Raw genomic sequence first — 16,488 nt, forward strand, 5'->3', positions numbered from 1 at the left:
CTTTTTTATTTTAAAACTTAAAAAAAAATCATTTCTACAAATGTTTACCATTCCCAGCTTGCTTCATTCTTTTGTTTAGATCCAAGTTTCTACCTGATATCATTTTCCTTCTACCTAAGGAACTTTTTAAAACATTTCTTGAGGTGCAGGCCTATCAGCAATGAGTTATCTCAGAATTCTGCTTGTCTGATAAAATTATTTTGCCTTCATTTTTGAAGGATATTCCTGCTGTATATAGAATTCTTGGTTGATAGCTCTATTTTCCTACAGAATTTTAAAGATGTCATTCTATTATCTTACATAGATCTTTGATTAGCCTCGGCTGCTGCATGGCCACATTTGCATCAGGGATAAACTTCCCATAGACTATTCTTAGTCATTTACTGAGAGGGATAATAAGACAGGCCCATTTCTATAAGACACAGGACTCCTCTAGAAGTTGTCTTCTAGAATTCATGCCTTCTAGAAGACATGACTCTGGCTTGAGGACTACTCAAGATCTTGCCCAATCTTCTTTGGATAACATGACAGCCTAAGACACTTCCACCCAACCCTCCCTCCCTATCTCCTTCACTTGAGGTCAAACATGCACTGTAGCCTGCTGGCTCTGTCAGACTTACCTGGTTTCCTCCCAGTTCCTCTCATATGAGTGTTTCCCCTAATAAAATCTTTGCATGTTCATTTCCATCCTGGCAACTACTCTTGGAAGGACCCAGACTAGCATAGCTATTAATCCCATTCAGTATATTTTTTTATTTCAAATATTGTTATTTTTCATCTCTAGAAGTTTCATTTGTGTTTTTTTTAAATATTGTCCATTTCACTTCTCATTAGGTTCATGCTTCCTTTTAAATACAAAGACATAGTTATACCATTTTAACCTCTTTGTCCATTACTTATATCATCAATGTCATTTCTGATTCTGTTTCTATTGACTAAATCATCAATAGATAAACTAAAACTGGATCACAGTTTTCTCCTTCTTGGCATGTCTAGTAAGTTTTGATTGACTGACTGGATTTTGAGGGGCTCTGTTCTGACGGCAGTTAAGGTGAGTTGTATATCAATTAAGCCTTAAAAACCTATTTGTTTGGTTTTTTAAATTTTTATTAATAAAATCAATCAACATACAATATAAGCATTCTTAAAGTATGAACATTCCATACTTGGCAATCATTGGCTCACGATGTCATCACATAGTTGTATATTCATCACCATGATCATTTCTCAGAACATTTACATCACTCCAGAAAAAGAAATTAAAAAAAAAAGCAAAAACTTCATAGATACTACACCCCTTACTCCTCCCTCTCACTGATCACTAGCATTTCCCTCTACCCAATTTATTTTAACATTTGTTAAAATATTATTTATTTTTGATCCATATTTTACTCATTTGCCCATACTGTAGATAAAAGGAGCAGCAGAACAAGGTTTTCAATCACACAGTCACTTGTGAAAGCTATATCATTATACAGTCATCTTAAAGAAACATGGCTACTGGAACACAGCTCTATGGTTTCAGGCTGTAGAGCCATTCTACTACAGCATAATCCCCTTGGCAATTATGAATGCCCTTGATGATCACCAAAGATTCTCCACTAAGGGTGGCTGGCACTTGAACGTCTCCCTGTTCTGTGTGAACTTTTAAGAATTCAGCTTACAATTGCCCAGTCATTTTGCCTAGACTTGTGGAACTTCCCTAATACATAAAAGGCCTAATGTTCACCAAATACTAAAGAAGACCCCCATATACATTCTGGGGCTCCTTCTCTGAGTAGCTCCCTCAGCTGTACAAGAACTGTGTTAACAAATACAAGAAAGAACAGTATGGGTAAAAATGCAGTGAAAAAGAGAGTGGTTTGAGATGAAGTTGATTTGCTAGGGAGAGACTGAATTTTTGTGTTTTTTTTTTATTTAATTTCAATATTCCTCATTAATTTCAATCAAGTTTAATATTCTCTTAGATATTTTTAAACTAGTATGCCTATTTTAGTTTAGCTTAGAGTAGCCTAACTATACAATTCCACTAGATTCCTTTAATTTTGTTTAGCTATTTTCTAAAGCTGGATATAATTACTCCAAAACGAATGCTAAAGAACAAAAAACTTAATCACCTCATAGTCTTCTCTATTCAAAATAAAGCATCCAATCCGGCTGATTTTAATGAAATGACTCAGTGTTTTGACATGCAGGCAGAAAAACAAGAGTTATTCTGTTTATCCACAAACTTGATATCTAACTTCTACCACAAGAAATTCAAAAGCAATCCCATGGCAATCACTGAATAGCTTTTCCCTTTTATATACTAGTATGTGGTCTAGAGAAAAAAAGCAAAAACAACAAAGTTAACAAACTTTTAACAGGCATTTACAGGAATTTCTAAAGATGTTTTATGGATGTTCTGAAAGTGACTTCATAAATATGGAAATTTTACAACTGGCTTTCTTTTAAGACAAAATGGCAATCTTGTAACATTCTACAAGAGAAAATGTTTATGCCTAAAATATCACAAATGAGAATTCATGATTTAACACTAGGCTGCAGGCTGTTACCTGCCCTTGTTTGTTAGTTATTTACTATCCTTCATTCACAAATATATTTAAGGTACCAATATATTATAGCTTAAGCAGAATTTTATATTTTATAATAAAATAAAAGATTACCCCAGAATCAAAAATAAAAACAGAACTAGCAACCAAAATGTTGGTCCCCCAACTGTAACTAATTGATGACAAATATAATTAACAGAGACTCTTATAATCTCCTTAACAGTTTAAAAAGTAAGGGGAAAAGAAGAGAAAAAAAAGTGCTTCTTGCTCAGTATTACATTTTCTATCCATTTCTCAAATTCTTCATTACAAATAGAAGATTGTCAGCCAAAAACACAAAATTCTGAGTTTAGATTTGCAGGGTATTTTGTCTCAACCAAAGACCTAATTCAAATACTATTCATGTTGACAATACCTATCTTCTAAAATCATATATTTAGTGTAAACAATAAATCAACACTCATCAAGTTACCAAGTGTCATTTTTCTAATATAATATATTTTTTACACCAAGGACAAATGTTTTAAGATTTTTATAAAATAAGGCTTTCAGCAGATATCAAACACAGCAAACAGACATAGGTACAACGTCTTTCAAATGGCTGCACTAATTAGGGAGGGCAAACTAATGCCCTCCCAATATGACACATACAACATGTTTCCCAATGTTATGCAATACAAAATATAAACATTCCCTTTGAAGTTTTCTTGCCAAAATACGTTTAATCAGAATCTAAATCAAACTTCTAGACCTAACTTTCACTTTACAATAAAATACATGTGTTAAAGGAGCAAGTTAAATGACACCCAGGAAGAAACAATCAAATAGAAAATTGGTCTGAACTCTTCTAAAAGTCAGTGTCATGAAGGAAAAAGGAGTGCCATCATAGATTAATAGACACTAAAGAGACATCGTGCAAATAATCAAATACAATGTGTGAATTCTGTTTAGGTCCTGGTTTTAAAAAAAACGCTGTAAAAGACACTTGGGGAAAATTGGAAAAATCTAAATATCGACTAGATATTAGATTGTGGAATTATTGCTAAATTTCAAATGTATGATAATGGTATTACATTAGGTAAGAGACTATCTTGATATGAAGCAGAAGCATGCTGAATTAGAGGTGAGGTTTCATAGATATCTGTGCCAGTTTGAAAGGATTTATGTACCCTAGAAAAGCCAAGTTTTATTCCTAATCGATCTTGTGAGAGCAACAGTTTCTTCTAACCCCTATTCAGTACTATAGGTTAGAAACTTGATTAGATTATCTCCACAGAGATGTGACTTCAATTGTGGATATTAAACTTGATTAGATGGAGATGTGTCTCCACCCATTCTATGGGAGTCTTGATTAGTTTACTACAAAAGAGGAGACATTTCGGAGTTTCTTTTTGAAAACAAGGAGAGAGCTGAAGAACCACAACAGAAGAACAAGAGAACCACAGAGTCTACCAGCCAGCAGCCTCTGGAGATGAAGAAGGAAAACGCCTCGCAGAGAGTGTCATGAAGCAAGAGACCTGGAAAGAAAGCTAGCAGATGCTGCCATGTTCACCATATGCCCTTCTAGTTGAGAGAGAAACGCTGAATGTCATCAGCCTTCTTGAACCAAGGTATCTTTCCCCAGATGCCTTAGATTGAACATTTCCATAGACGTGTTTTAACTTAGACAATTTCACAGCCTTAGAACTGTTAACTTGCAACTTATTAAATTCTCCTTTTTAAAAGCCATTCAGTTTCTAGTATATTCCATTCCAGCAATTAGCAAACCAGAACAATATCTGAACTCACTTTCAGGTGGATCAGAACAAAAAATGTAAATATACAATTATATGTGTGACTGTACATGTAAGAAGAGAGAGATAAAGCAAATACAATTAACTTTTGAGTCTAGATAGAGGGAATACAGGGGTTGTACTATTCTTTCAATTTTAACATACATCTGAAATTTTTCAAAGTAAAAAAAAAATACTTCTCCATCCCTAGGTCATAAAGATATTCTTCTTTATTTTCTTTTATTAACTATATAGTCTTACTGTTCACATTTAAGTTTCTTTATATGTTTAGAGTCCAGCTTTGTATATAGTATTAGGTAAGGATCCAGTTTTATTCTTCTCTATATAGTAATCCAGTTTTCCCAACAATAATCTACTAAACAATTCATCCATTCCCCCAAAATTTGTGGGAGAATGAGTTTGATACCAGTGCAAGATCTAAGCAGAGGAAAGAGAAAATGAATGATAAAGTAGGAAAAAGAATAAAGGAAAGAGAGAAAAGGGTATATACTGAAGGAGTATATATGAGTTTAGTTGAGGAAGGGATTTGAGAAGTTAAAAGTATTATCAAATCCCTGTGCAAAAAAAAATTGTTTATTTGGTACAAAATTTATACTTTGACTAGTGCATTTCCTAATATAACTTATGTAGACAGTTTAATTGAACACCATAAGTACATGGAACCTTGAGTAGGGCATGAGATTTTGTTGGTTTGTCCGGAGTGATGTCCCGATAAATCCCAGAGTGATTTGAACAGTGAATATAAAAGTATTTGCAAAGTCCCCTTCAGGAAATGGTGAGAAAGGGGGAAAATTCAACTTGCCCAAGTTGAATTCTTGATATTCTCATAAGCAGTGGGACAATCAAAGCAATAGGCTGAGCCCCCAATCTTGGGGTTTATTCACATGAAACTTAACCCCACAAAGAATAGGTCAAGCCTACTTAAAATTAGGCCTATGAATCACCCCCAAGAGAACCTCTTTTGTGGCTCAGATGTGCCCTCTCTCTCCAGCCAACACAACAAAGCAAACTCACTGTCCTCTCCCTGACTACATGAGACAAGACTCCCAGGGGTGTGGACCTTCCTGGCAACGTGGGACAGAAATCCTAGAATGAGCTGAGACTCAGCATCAAGGGATTGAGAAAATCTTCTCAACCAAAAGGGGCAAGAGTGAAATGAGACAAAATAAAGTGTCAATGGCTTAGAGATTCCAAACAGAGTCTAGAGGTTATCCTAGAGGTTATTCTTACGCATAAATAGATACCACCTTGTTAGTCAAGAAGTAGTGGAGAGGCTGGAGGGAACCGCCTGAAAATGTAGAGCTGTGTTCCAGTAGCCATGTTTCTTAAAGATGACTGTATAATGATATAGCTTTCACAATGTGACTACATGATTGTGAAAACTTTGTGTCTGATGCTCCTTTTCTCTACCTTATCAACAGATGAGTAAAACATATGGAATAAAAATAAATAATAGAGCAACAAATGTTAAAATAAATTTTACATTTTTATGTAAAACTAGTGATCAATGAAAGGGAGGAGTGGAGGGATGGTATATATGAATTTTTTTCTGTTGTCTTTTTGTTTATTTTTCTGAATTGATGCAAATGTTCTAAGAAATGATCATGACGATGAATATGCAACTATGTGATGATACTGTGAATTACTGGTTATATATGTAGAATGGAATGATCATAAGTTAAGAATGTTTGTGTTTGTTATATTTTTTTAAAAAATTTTAAAACTAATAAAAAAAGAAAAAAAAATTCCTGTGCAAAAACTTCTGAAAGCATATAAGAAATAAATGATAAAGAATAACTGATCACCTATTTAAAAATATAGTGTACACCCTCAAAACTATTAGGGAAATGTCTAAGATGCCTGGAACTAATTTCCTGTACATAATACCATAAGGAGAAATTTTCCAGAAATTAGACCATCTCCTACTAACCAATAAGTGGAACTACATTTTAGTTAGTATTTATTCTTCTTCAGACAGAACAAAGATGATGGCAAAGCAAAAATATTACAAGCATTTTGAAGACTATTTCACAAACCTTTATCTATGGGAATTTTCAGGTAACTCTAAAACTTATTTCTTTGATTAATTTAGCATACTGATCAGATTTTTAAAGCATGAATTTATAGCAGGCATAGCTCTTCATCTCATTATTAACAGTGAATGAAAACACATAAACTGTGCTCTAAGAAAACTATAAAATCATACCTTTTATTTTCAGCCAAATTGGCTCCTTCATCCTTCAGCTGTTTACTTTTCTCAGTACAGCCTTCAAGGAGAATCTCTTTCCTCCGTTTGATGGCATTAAGCCAGTTTCCTTCATCATTCTCAACTGCATCCTTCTCATCAGCAGCTTCAGCTTCAAACTGCTGTGAAGTGACCTTTGAAACCTTCTCGCCAATTTTTCTCTTCCACCCAAAGGAAGCCATTCTGGAAAATTACAAAGAACCAGCTTTAAAATTCAAACCTGGCCTTCATAGAAGCATTCCAACTAAAAGATGAAAAAGGAATAGAATAGTATTATACTATCATTATATTTAACCTCTAATTAAATAATGGATGTAGGCCAATATCACAAAGAAAGACAACCGAACACTATGTGCCTCCTTATGGAAATAATGACACCACCCATGAAGCACTCTTGCCAAAATTTAATCCTGAAATAGCTCAAACTTCTACCAGTTTGTAAGAAATACAAATACAGAAAAGCATATTAAATAAACACATCAGATAAGCAGACAGCAAAATACAGAATGTGGGAAACTAAAGAAAAATAAAACTGGCTTCTCTAAGAAATAAACTACCAGGAAAAAAAAAGAGAGAACAGTGAGGTGTAACTTCTAGATGAAGAGAAACTTAACAGACATACTAAACAAATATAATGCGTGGATCTTGTTTGGCTCCTGATTCAAACAAACCACTGGGGAGAAAAAATTTATGAAACAATAGGAGAAATTTAATCACTGATTTGATATTTGATGACATTAAGGAATTACTGCTATATTTCTTAGATGTGATAACATTATTGTGACTGTTTATAAAAAGAATCCTATGCACAGGTGGTTCAGTGGTAGAATGATTGGCTGCCATACAGGAGACCCAGGTTCAGTTCCCAGTCTATGCACCCAAAAGAACGAAAAAAAAAAGAAACCTGGGATAAGCCTTAAAGGTACTAGGAGTTTTTGCCCCAGCAGAAAGGGAGCAGTGCGGACAGAAGAAAAAAAAAAACAGACTTTTTGAGTCAGACAGCACAAAATACTGCAAAAGGGTTGGAACCAGGGTTCCAGGAAGATAATAGAACAGAGGATTCTGGGAAGATGGTGGAATAGGATAGGTCGAGTTCACCCCTGCTCCAAGGAACAGCTAGAAAAGGGATGGGAAGGTGACTGAGATGACGATTCCAGGGTATAAGTGACCTGGGAGGGTCTTCTACACTATACAGAGAGGCCCGGGTTAGAAAAGCTGAAGAACTGAAACACAGAGAACAGGAGACCATCTAGCTGGTGCAAACAGCCTAACATGCCCCTTTCCAAACAGAAGCCCAGAGTCCTTAGGAATGCATGGATGGGAAGACCAGGACTAGGAAAGCTCAATTCTGTGCACCCTGCTCATGCGCTCCAAGGTTTGCCTAAGCTACACCCCATACCCACAGCCCCTGCGTTGCACCTCTGCAACCCTGTGACTCACACCCCATGCTCAAAGGCACCAGTGCAGTGCTGCTATCCTATGCCTATACCTGCGCTGCAAGGCATCAATGAACTGTTGTGCCCAGCCCTGTGCCTGGCATCCTGCTCCACATCCATCCCACAAATAAAAAGCTTCAGACTACTGAAGGAAATCAACTCATAATGTAAACCAATCAAGATATGTACATGTCCAAAGACAACAGAAAGATCACTAAGCGTATCAATATGCAGACAGATACAGCCCAGCCTAACAACCAAATTAAAACATGAGAGGAGATACAGACTCTGGAACAACTAATCAAAGATGTTTATATAATCCACTAAATAAAATAAATGAGAACACTAATGACATAAAGGACATCAAGAAGACCCTAGAAGAACATAAAAAGGAATTTGAAAGAATAAATAGAAAAACAGGAGATATCACAGAGGTTAAAGATGCTGTAGACCAAATAAAAAATATACTAGACACATAACAGCAGATTCAAAGAGGCAGAAGAAAGAATAAGTGAAGCAGAGGAAAGGATAACTGATTTCAAACACTTAAAACAGAAATAGCAAAAAAGATGGAAAAATTTGCACTGGATCTCAGGGAAATGATGGACAAAACAAAGTACACAAATATAACAATCACTGGTGTCCCAAGAAGGAGAAGAGAAGAGTAAAGGGCTAGGAATAGTTGATATAATGGGGAGAAAGCTTTCTAACCTTTATAAAGGACATAAATATGCAAATCAAAGAAGCCCAATGAACTCCAAATAGAATAAATCCAAATAGGCCTTCCCAAAGACACATACTAATCAATCTGTCACTTTTATGACCATGGTAAAGGTAAAATCAGAGGCTTATAATATAGAATGTAGGGGACTTAGAGATACATAGAAGCTAGAGACAGGTGAAGAATTAGCTATTGAGGGTTGAACTCCAATGAAAGGGAATAGATAGAAGTGAAAGTGGTTCACTAGTGGGTCTATAAGTAATATTACCATATTGAAGGTAAACATGATTGAAAGGGGTTATAAAGACCTATGGGTCTCACTGATTAACACTACAAATATAAATAAGTTCTTGCATGAATACTTCAAAGGTATGATTCTTATACAGAGAGTGTTTAAGTTCAGGATATAGGGAGAAAACTACTATTGCATGCTGTAGAATATGTTTAACAGGAAAACATCAGTAGTACCACAGAAACACCAAGGGTAAATAATGGGGGGAGGGAACAAGAGTTAATGGGAGGTTTAGATTTTCTATTTGGAGAGGATGTGTTTATTGGTTCTTTCTCTTGGGAACAATGAGATTATCTAAAATTGAGAGTGGTGACAGACTGGGGACTTTGGACATTACACATGATACCTAACAAATGCATATGGATGAAGGATGTTCTGACTGAGAAGTAGATTGGCAAATGACAGTGTATACATATGATCAAATATTGTGCTGCTACAAAAAGGAACGAAGTTGTGAGGCATGCAACGATATGCATGAACCTGTGGGTCATTTGATGAGGCAAAATTAGCCAGACACAAAAGAGCTATTATTGTATAGTCTCATTTAGAAAATGCTTATAAGAAAACAGGGGCTTAGACTGTAAGCTCTTATAGCAGTCACATTTTGTCTGGAGTGGTAATTACTATTTCTAGATTTTGAGAGGCTGTTTTATATATGTATAATCTGGTATTCAGAGATAAAAACAAAGCTGACCAGGTCAGGACTAAGGTGATTTAGAACATAGAGGTAAGGAAGACATCGTCTATATTTTAGAACATCACCTACTCTTTTAGACCAAAGGAAGAAAGTTTTCTTTTGTACAGAACCTAAATTTTCAGTAGCATATAATCTAACTTAACCTGTCTAGATAGCTCATTTAAACAATCAAAATTTAGGGAGCTCAGAATAAAAATGAGGACCTTTAATCCTGTATAGCTTAATGTAATGCCTGCATACATCCCAGAATATACTATACAGATAATAAAAAAGTATTGGCAAAGTTCCTTGAGGGATGGGAGAAAAATATGGAACTATCAAACTTTACCACCAGGAAACCCCTGATACTGTGTCAAATATTATGGACACCCAAATCAATAGAGCAAGCCCTGATCTTGAGACTTACTCTTGTGAAGCTTATGTGTGCAGCAGAGAAGGTTAGCTTACCTACAGGTATGCCTACGAGTTACTTCAAGAGGACCTCTTTTGTTGCTCAGATGTGGCCTCACTCTCTCTATGACCAACTCTGCTCATTGCCCACCCCCTACATGGGACATGATACCCAGGGGTGAAAGTCTCCCTGGCAGTGTGGGAGATGACACCCAGGGATGAGTTTGACCCTGGCACTGTGGGATTAACAATGGCATCCTGACCAAAAGGGGGAAAAGAAGTATAACAAATAAGGTATCCATGGCTCAGAGAGTTCAAATAGAGTTGAGAGGTTACTCTGGAGGTCACTCTTAAGTAAGCTTCAGTTAGACATTGCTACCTACCATAACTTGCCAAACTCTAACCAAAACCATTCCAGCCAATCCTAAAGAATACCTACGGTAATATATAAGATTCTACAAAGGTTCCATGCACTAGGGTAACCTTCCAGAAACCTACAACCTCCAAATGGGTCCTTGGACTAGGTAAGTTCTGAAATGCAGAGGGGCCATACTTTCCAGAACATTAGCTAGTTAGTTCCATCTCCCTACCCCATATTATCAATAGCCCTACCCAACATGAGAAAATTAGAATGGGCATAGCCCAAATATCCCTAAAGAGTAGAAAAAAGATCTAAGGGTGATAGAGGAGTTATACAGAGTAGGTAGGGTTCACACCAAACAAGTATGAATGGTGAATTAGTATGCTGATATTTCTTTTAGCCTCCAGTATCTTAGAGCAGTTAGAAGTAAAAACCTAAAATTTTGGAACTGTAATTCATACCAAACTCTGAAATCTGTTTTACAACTAATTGTTATGCTGTGCTTTGAAATTTATTGCTTTTTTGTACAATGTTTGTTTTAGTTTGCTAGCTGCCAGAATGCAATATACCAGAAACAGAATGGCTTTTAAAAAGGGGAATTTTATAACTTGTTAGTTTATAGTTCTAAGGCTGAGAAAATGTCCCAATTAAAACAAGTCTATAGAAATGTCCAATCTAAGGCATCCAGGGAAAGATACCTTGGTTCAAGAAGGCCGATGATGTTCAGGGTTTCTCTCTCAAGTGAGAAGGCACATGGTGAACACAGTCACAGTTTTTCTCTTGGCTGGAAAAGCACATGGCAAGCACGGCATCATCTGCTAGCTTTCTCTCCTGGCTTCCTATTTCATGAAACTCCCTGGGAAGTGTTTTCCTTCTTGATATCCAAACCGCTGGCTGGTGGACACTCGTTCATGCTGCAGCTCTCTGCTCTCTCTGAATCTCCTGGCTTTCTATCTTATCGTTCTCTTTTATAGGATTCCAGTAAACTAATCAAGACCTACCCAAATGGGTGGCGACATGCCTCCACCTAATCCAGCTTACCAAACTTTCTTGATTAAATCACATCTCCAGGGAGATGATCTAATTACAGTTTCAAACATACAATACTGAATAGGGATTAGAAGAAACAGCTGCCTTTACAAAATGGGATTAGGATTAGAACATGGCTTTTCTAAGGTACATACATCATTTCAAACCAGCACGATGTTATTTTTCACAAAAAAAGAAAAGTTGATTATGATGATTAAAAAATATTCCTTCTAGCTTTCAATGTTCTGGAGCACCTAGTAAGAAAAATCTGAGATGATAGTATGGTAGCCCATGACAAACTCTGGGATCTGCCCTGTAACTACTTGTTGAAGTGTGCTTTGAAAGCGATTGCTTTTCTTTGCTTTGCTTTGTATACATGTTATATTACACAATTAAAAAAGTTTAAAAAAATAAAAATAAATTATCATGCCAAAAAAAAAATTCAAATTTAGAAAATGACTTAATTCATAGGACTAGTTGGTGGATCAAAGGGAGAACATATTGTTAAACTGCTTTGTAAATCTACAATTATTTAAAAATGTACAGATAAAAAAAGGAGACAATTGATGGAACAAAGTTAAAGGAAAATATGAAAGAATTCAACAAGTATTAATTTGAGTAGGGATTACTAAGGGATCTAAGAGCTCTTACTAATTTCATGGATGAGCTTAAAGATACTGTAAAACCCCTGAAATGTTATGCAAATTTTGTATGCCTGTGTGCATTCTGGGAAAGAAGGCCTAACCTTTATTTCAACCTTAAAGGGGTCTATGGCCCCAGAGGAGATTATAATCAACTGACTGATCAACTGGAAGGACAGGGGGAAATGATAAACTAGAGGTCTCCATGAAACTTCAAAGATTGGGCATTGTGAGAATCATGTAGGGAGAGAAATGGAGACAGTAAGGGAGAGAAACGGAGACAATAAGTTCCAAGGTCTTCATCACTGATGCACGTGGCTGAAGTATAAGGAAGAGAGACAAAAAAGCTAAGCTGGTTATAAAGTCATTCACATGGAAAGATGTGCTATAATGGCAAAACTTAGAGGGGTAAGAAAATTATAGGTCATGAGCCTACGTTCTTAAGAATATGAGGAAGTGCCAAATAAATTACAGACACAGGAAATGTAAAGTCTGATATAGGTGAACCACATGCTCTCCACAGGAGTGGGGAATTTTAGAAAAACCTGGAGGTGTAATTGATTGAAGCTATACTAGGGAATTAGGACATTGCCAAATCCTCTTCCCAGACCCACCATAATTTGGGAGAATGAGTTTCATATGTTTGAAAACAACTGCAAATATCTTAGGGGAAGAAACAAGAAATCACAGAATATGGAAATACATTATTATGTAACAGAATTCCTGAGGTACAGAATGAGGACAGTGAGAAAATGGATCATTAGGAAGGCTTCACAAAATATGGGATAAGACACATTTATGACTGTCCCTACAGGTGACAGGAGTGAGGAAGATTAATTTTTCTGGCTTCAAGTTTCCAAACAGAATTTTCTTTCTGTATTACTGAGCTGAGGCACCAGGAAGTGTGGGAACTCTATTAATAGTTCAAGATGGAAATCTGATGCGCTTCCTGAAGATAAATTTCATTAGAAATCACTTGCAAGGTTTGTAGGTTTATTGGAGGCTGGGGACAGGGTGGGGAGGAAAAGAAAAAGGCAGAGTCATAATCATGTGTATTTTTTAAAAAATCAATACACTGTGGGAATATACTTCAAAGAAGGGAAAATAGGGACTCAGACATTTGCACTCTGATGTTTGTAGTGACATTATTCATGATACCCCATGGATAGAGGTGGCTTATGGGTACCTTGACTGAGAAGCAGAATGGTGATCTGTGGTGTAAACATACAGTGAAATATTGCACAGTTGCAGAAAGGAATGATGTTGTAAAGTATGCAATGAGGTAAATGAATCTTGTAGACATTATATTGAACAAAATAAGCCAGAAACAAAAGGACAAATATTATATGGTATCTTTATAGAAAATACTTATAAGAACATTAGGGCTGGAATCAAATTGAGTGTTCAGAAATAGAACCTCTCATCTATGGACAATTGATCTTTGATAAAGGGGTCAAGCCAATCCAATTACAACAGAGCAGCCTGTTCCATAAATGGTATTTGGAGAATTGGATATCCATATGCAAAATAATGAAAGAGGAGTAATATCTGATATCTTATACAAAAATCAACTCAGAATGGATCAAAGACCTAAACATTAGAGTTAAGACCATAAAACTCTTAGAAGAAAATTTAGGGAATATCTTATAAATCATGATAGGAGGGGGTTTCTTAGATTTTACACACAAAGCACAAGCAACAAAAAAAGAAATAGATGAATGGGATCCCTCAAAATTAAACATGTCAAAGAAATTTGTTAGGAAAGTATAAGGCAGCCTATGCAGTGGGAGGCAATATTTGGAAACCACATAACAGATAAGGGTTTAATACCCAGAATTTATAAAGAGATTCTACAACTCAACAACAAAAAGATAAACAACTTAATTTAAAAATGGACAAAAGCCATAGTTCACTTCATGCTCAATGGTGAAAGATTTTAATCATTCTCCCTAAGGTCAGGATCATGATAGAGATTCATGCATCACTTAAAACTGCTACCCAATATTATACTGGAAGTTCAAACCAAGAGCAATAAGGCAAGAAAAAAAATAAAAGAATCCAAGTTGCAAAGAAAGAAGAAAAACTATCTTTATTTGCAGATGACATAATCCTACAGATAGGAAATCCAAAAAAAATCATAATAAGACTTCCAGAGATAATAAACAAATTCAGCAAACTGGTGGAGTAAAGAACAAAATGCAAAAATCATTTGCCCTCCTGTACAGCAGTAATGAGGAATCTTAAAGGAAGTCAAGAAAGCAATTCCATTCATAATAGCACTTAAAAAAATAAAATACCTAAGAATAAATTTAACCAAAGACTTGAACACTGAAAACTACACAACACTACTGAAAGAAATTACAGACCTAAATAAATGAAAGACATTCCTTTAAAAAAAAATATGGGCAAAAAACATGAACAGACACTTCTGAGAAGAGGAAATACAAATGGCTAAAAGGCATAGGAAAAGATGCTCAACTTCACTGGCTATTAAAGAAATGCAAATCAAAACCACAATGAAATATAATTTCTCACCCACTAGAATAGCCTATCCAAAAAAACAAAGTGGCAAGTGCTGGAGAGGATGTGGAGAAAGCAGCAAACTTGTTCACTGTTGGTGGGAATGCTGAAAAGTGCAACCACTATGGAAGGCAGTGTGGCAGTTCCCCAGAAAGCTAAGTATAGAATTGCCATATGATTCAGCAATCCCATTACTACGTATATATTGAGAGGAACTGAAGGCAAGGACACAACAAGACATTTGCATTTTATAGTGACGTTATTCATGACTGCTATAAGAAGGAATGAAGTTGTGACGCATGCAACTAGATGAATGAAGCTTGAGGTCACTACGTTGAATGAAATGTCAGCAACAAAAAGACAAATAGCATCATGCCTCACTCATATGTACTATCATATACAAACTTGGAGAACTGAAGTCAAGAGCATGGGTTATCAAGTGGGGGGGCTATTGGAAAGGGTTCTAGATTGTAAGCTCTTATATCAGTCACATCTAATCTGGAATTGTAACTGTTATTCCTGTATTCTGAGATACTGAGCTATTTGTGTATAAATGGTCATTCCCTGAAACTGGGTATTTATGTGACACCTGAGACTCAGAGATAGAGCTCTGAACCTATGAAAGTCAGCATTAGCCCATTCAGCAACTGTTTAAAAAGTTGAAAAAGTGATCAGACTTTGACTAGAGATATAAGTGAGGCTGATCTGGATAGGGCTAAGGTAAATCAGAATACAGGGGAAAGGATTATACTATTTTAAAACTTCAACTTCCATGTGAGACCAAAGGAAGAGATGTTTATTTGGTGCAAAATTATACTCTGGATAGTGCATTATCTAATTTAACTTATATGGTTTCAGTTTATTCGAACACTATAATTACATGGAGTCTTGAATAGGGTATGACATCTTGTTGGTTTGTATAGGTTAGTGTGATACCCTGATACCTCCCAGAGTAATTTGGGCAGAGAATAAAAAAGTATTTGCAAAGTCCTTTTAGGGGACTAGAAAGAAAGGAGGAATATTCAACTTTCCCATCTGGGGAATTCCCAATATTTTTGCAAGCAATGGGGACAAAAATTCAATAGGCTGAGTCTTCAATCTTGGGGCTCACCCCTATGAAACTTATCCCTACAAAGGAGAAGCTAGGCCTACTTAAAATTTTGCCTAAGAGTCACCTCCAGAAAACTGCTTTTGTTGTTCAGATATGGTCTCCCTCTAAGCCAACTCAGCAGGTGAACTCACTGTCCTCTCCCCTTTGTGGGGCATGACTCCCAGGGGAGGAAACCTCCCTGGCAATGTGGGACATAACCTCCTGGGGATGAGCCATGACCCAGCATCATTGTACTGAGAAAGCCTTCTTCACTAAAAGGGGCAAGAGAGAAATGAGAAAAAGTTTCAGTGGCTAAGAGATTTCAAACAGTTGAGAGGTTATCCTGGAGGTTATTCTTATGCATTATGTAGATATACCTTTTTTAGGTTGGTATACTGGAGTGGCTGGAGGAAAGTACCTGAAACTGCTGAACTGTATTTCAGTAGCCTTGATTCTTGAAGACAATTGTATAACTATATAGCATTTACCATGTGACTGTGTGATGATTAAAATCCTGTGTCTGATGCTTCCTTTATGCACGGTATGGACAGATGAGGAAAAAAAAATAAGGACAAAAACTAGATAAATAATGTGGGGAGAGAGCAGGGTCCAGGATACAGCACATCTTCACTGTCCCAGTGTACCAGTGCAGCCAGCACAGCATAGATGCCTGCTGCAGGTGATGCCGCCACCTTCAGCATCACTATAAGTCCTCAATAGG

General features: G+C 36.2%; 1 protein-coding gene across 4 annotated transcripts in view; it reads right to left on the reverse strand.

Annotated features, from left to right (window-relative positions):
• Window positions 1-16,488, reverse strand: part of TTC33 (tetratricopeptide repeat domain 33) — a 158,548-nt gene that overhangs the window by 126,972 nt on the left and 15,088 nt on the right. For all 4 annotated transcript variants that reach the window (XR_013157938.1, XM_077117060.1, XM_077117061.1 and 1 more), the window contains exon 2: window positions 6,552-6,773. Coding sequence is in view for 3 of the 4 variants with exons in the window: in XM_077117060.1 (XP_076973175.1) it covers window positions 6,552-6,772 (221 nt within the window). In the remaining variant the exon portion in view is untranslated. The remainder of the gene's footprint in view (window positions 1-6,551; window positions 6,774-16,488) is intronic.

Source organism: Tamandua tetradactyla, chromosome 9, assembly GCF_023851605.1.
Source record: "Tamandua tetradactyla isolate mTamTet1 chromosome 9, mTamTet1.pri, whole genome shotgun sequence".
Taxonomy (NCBI): Eukaryota; Metazoa; Chordata; class Mammalia; order Pilosa; family Myrmecophagidae; genus Tamandua; species Tamandua tetradactyla.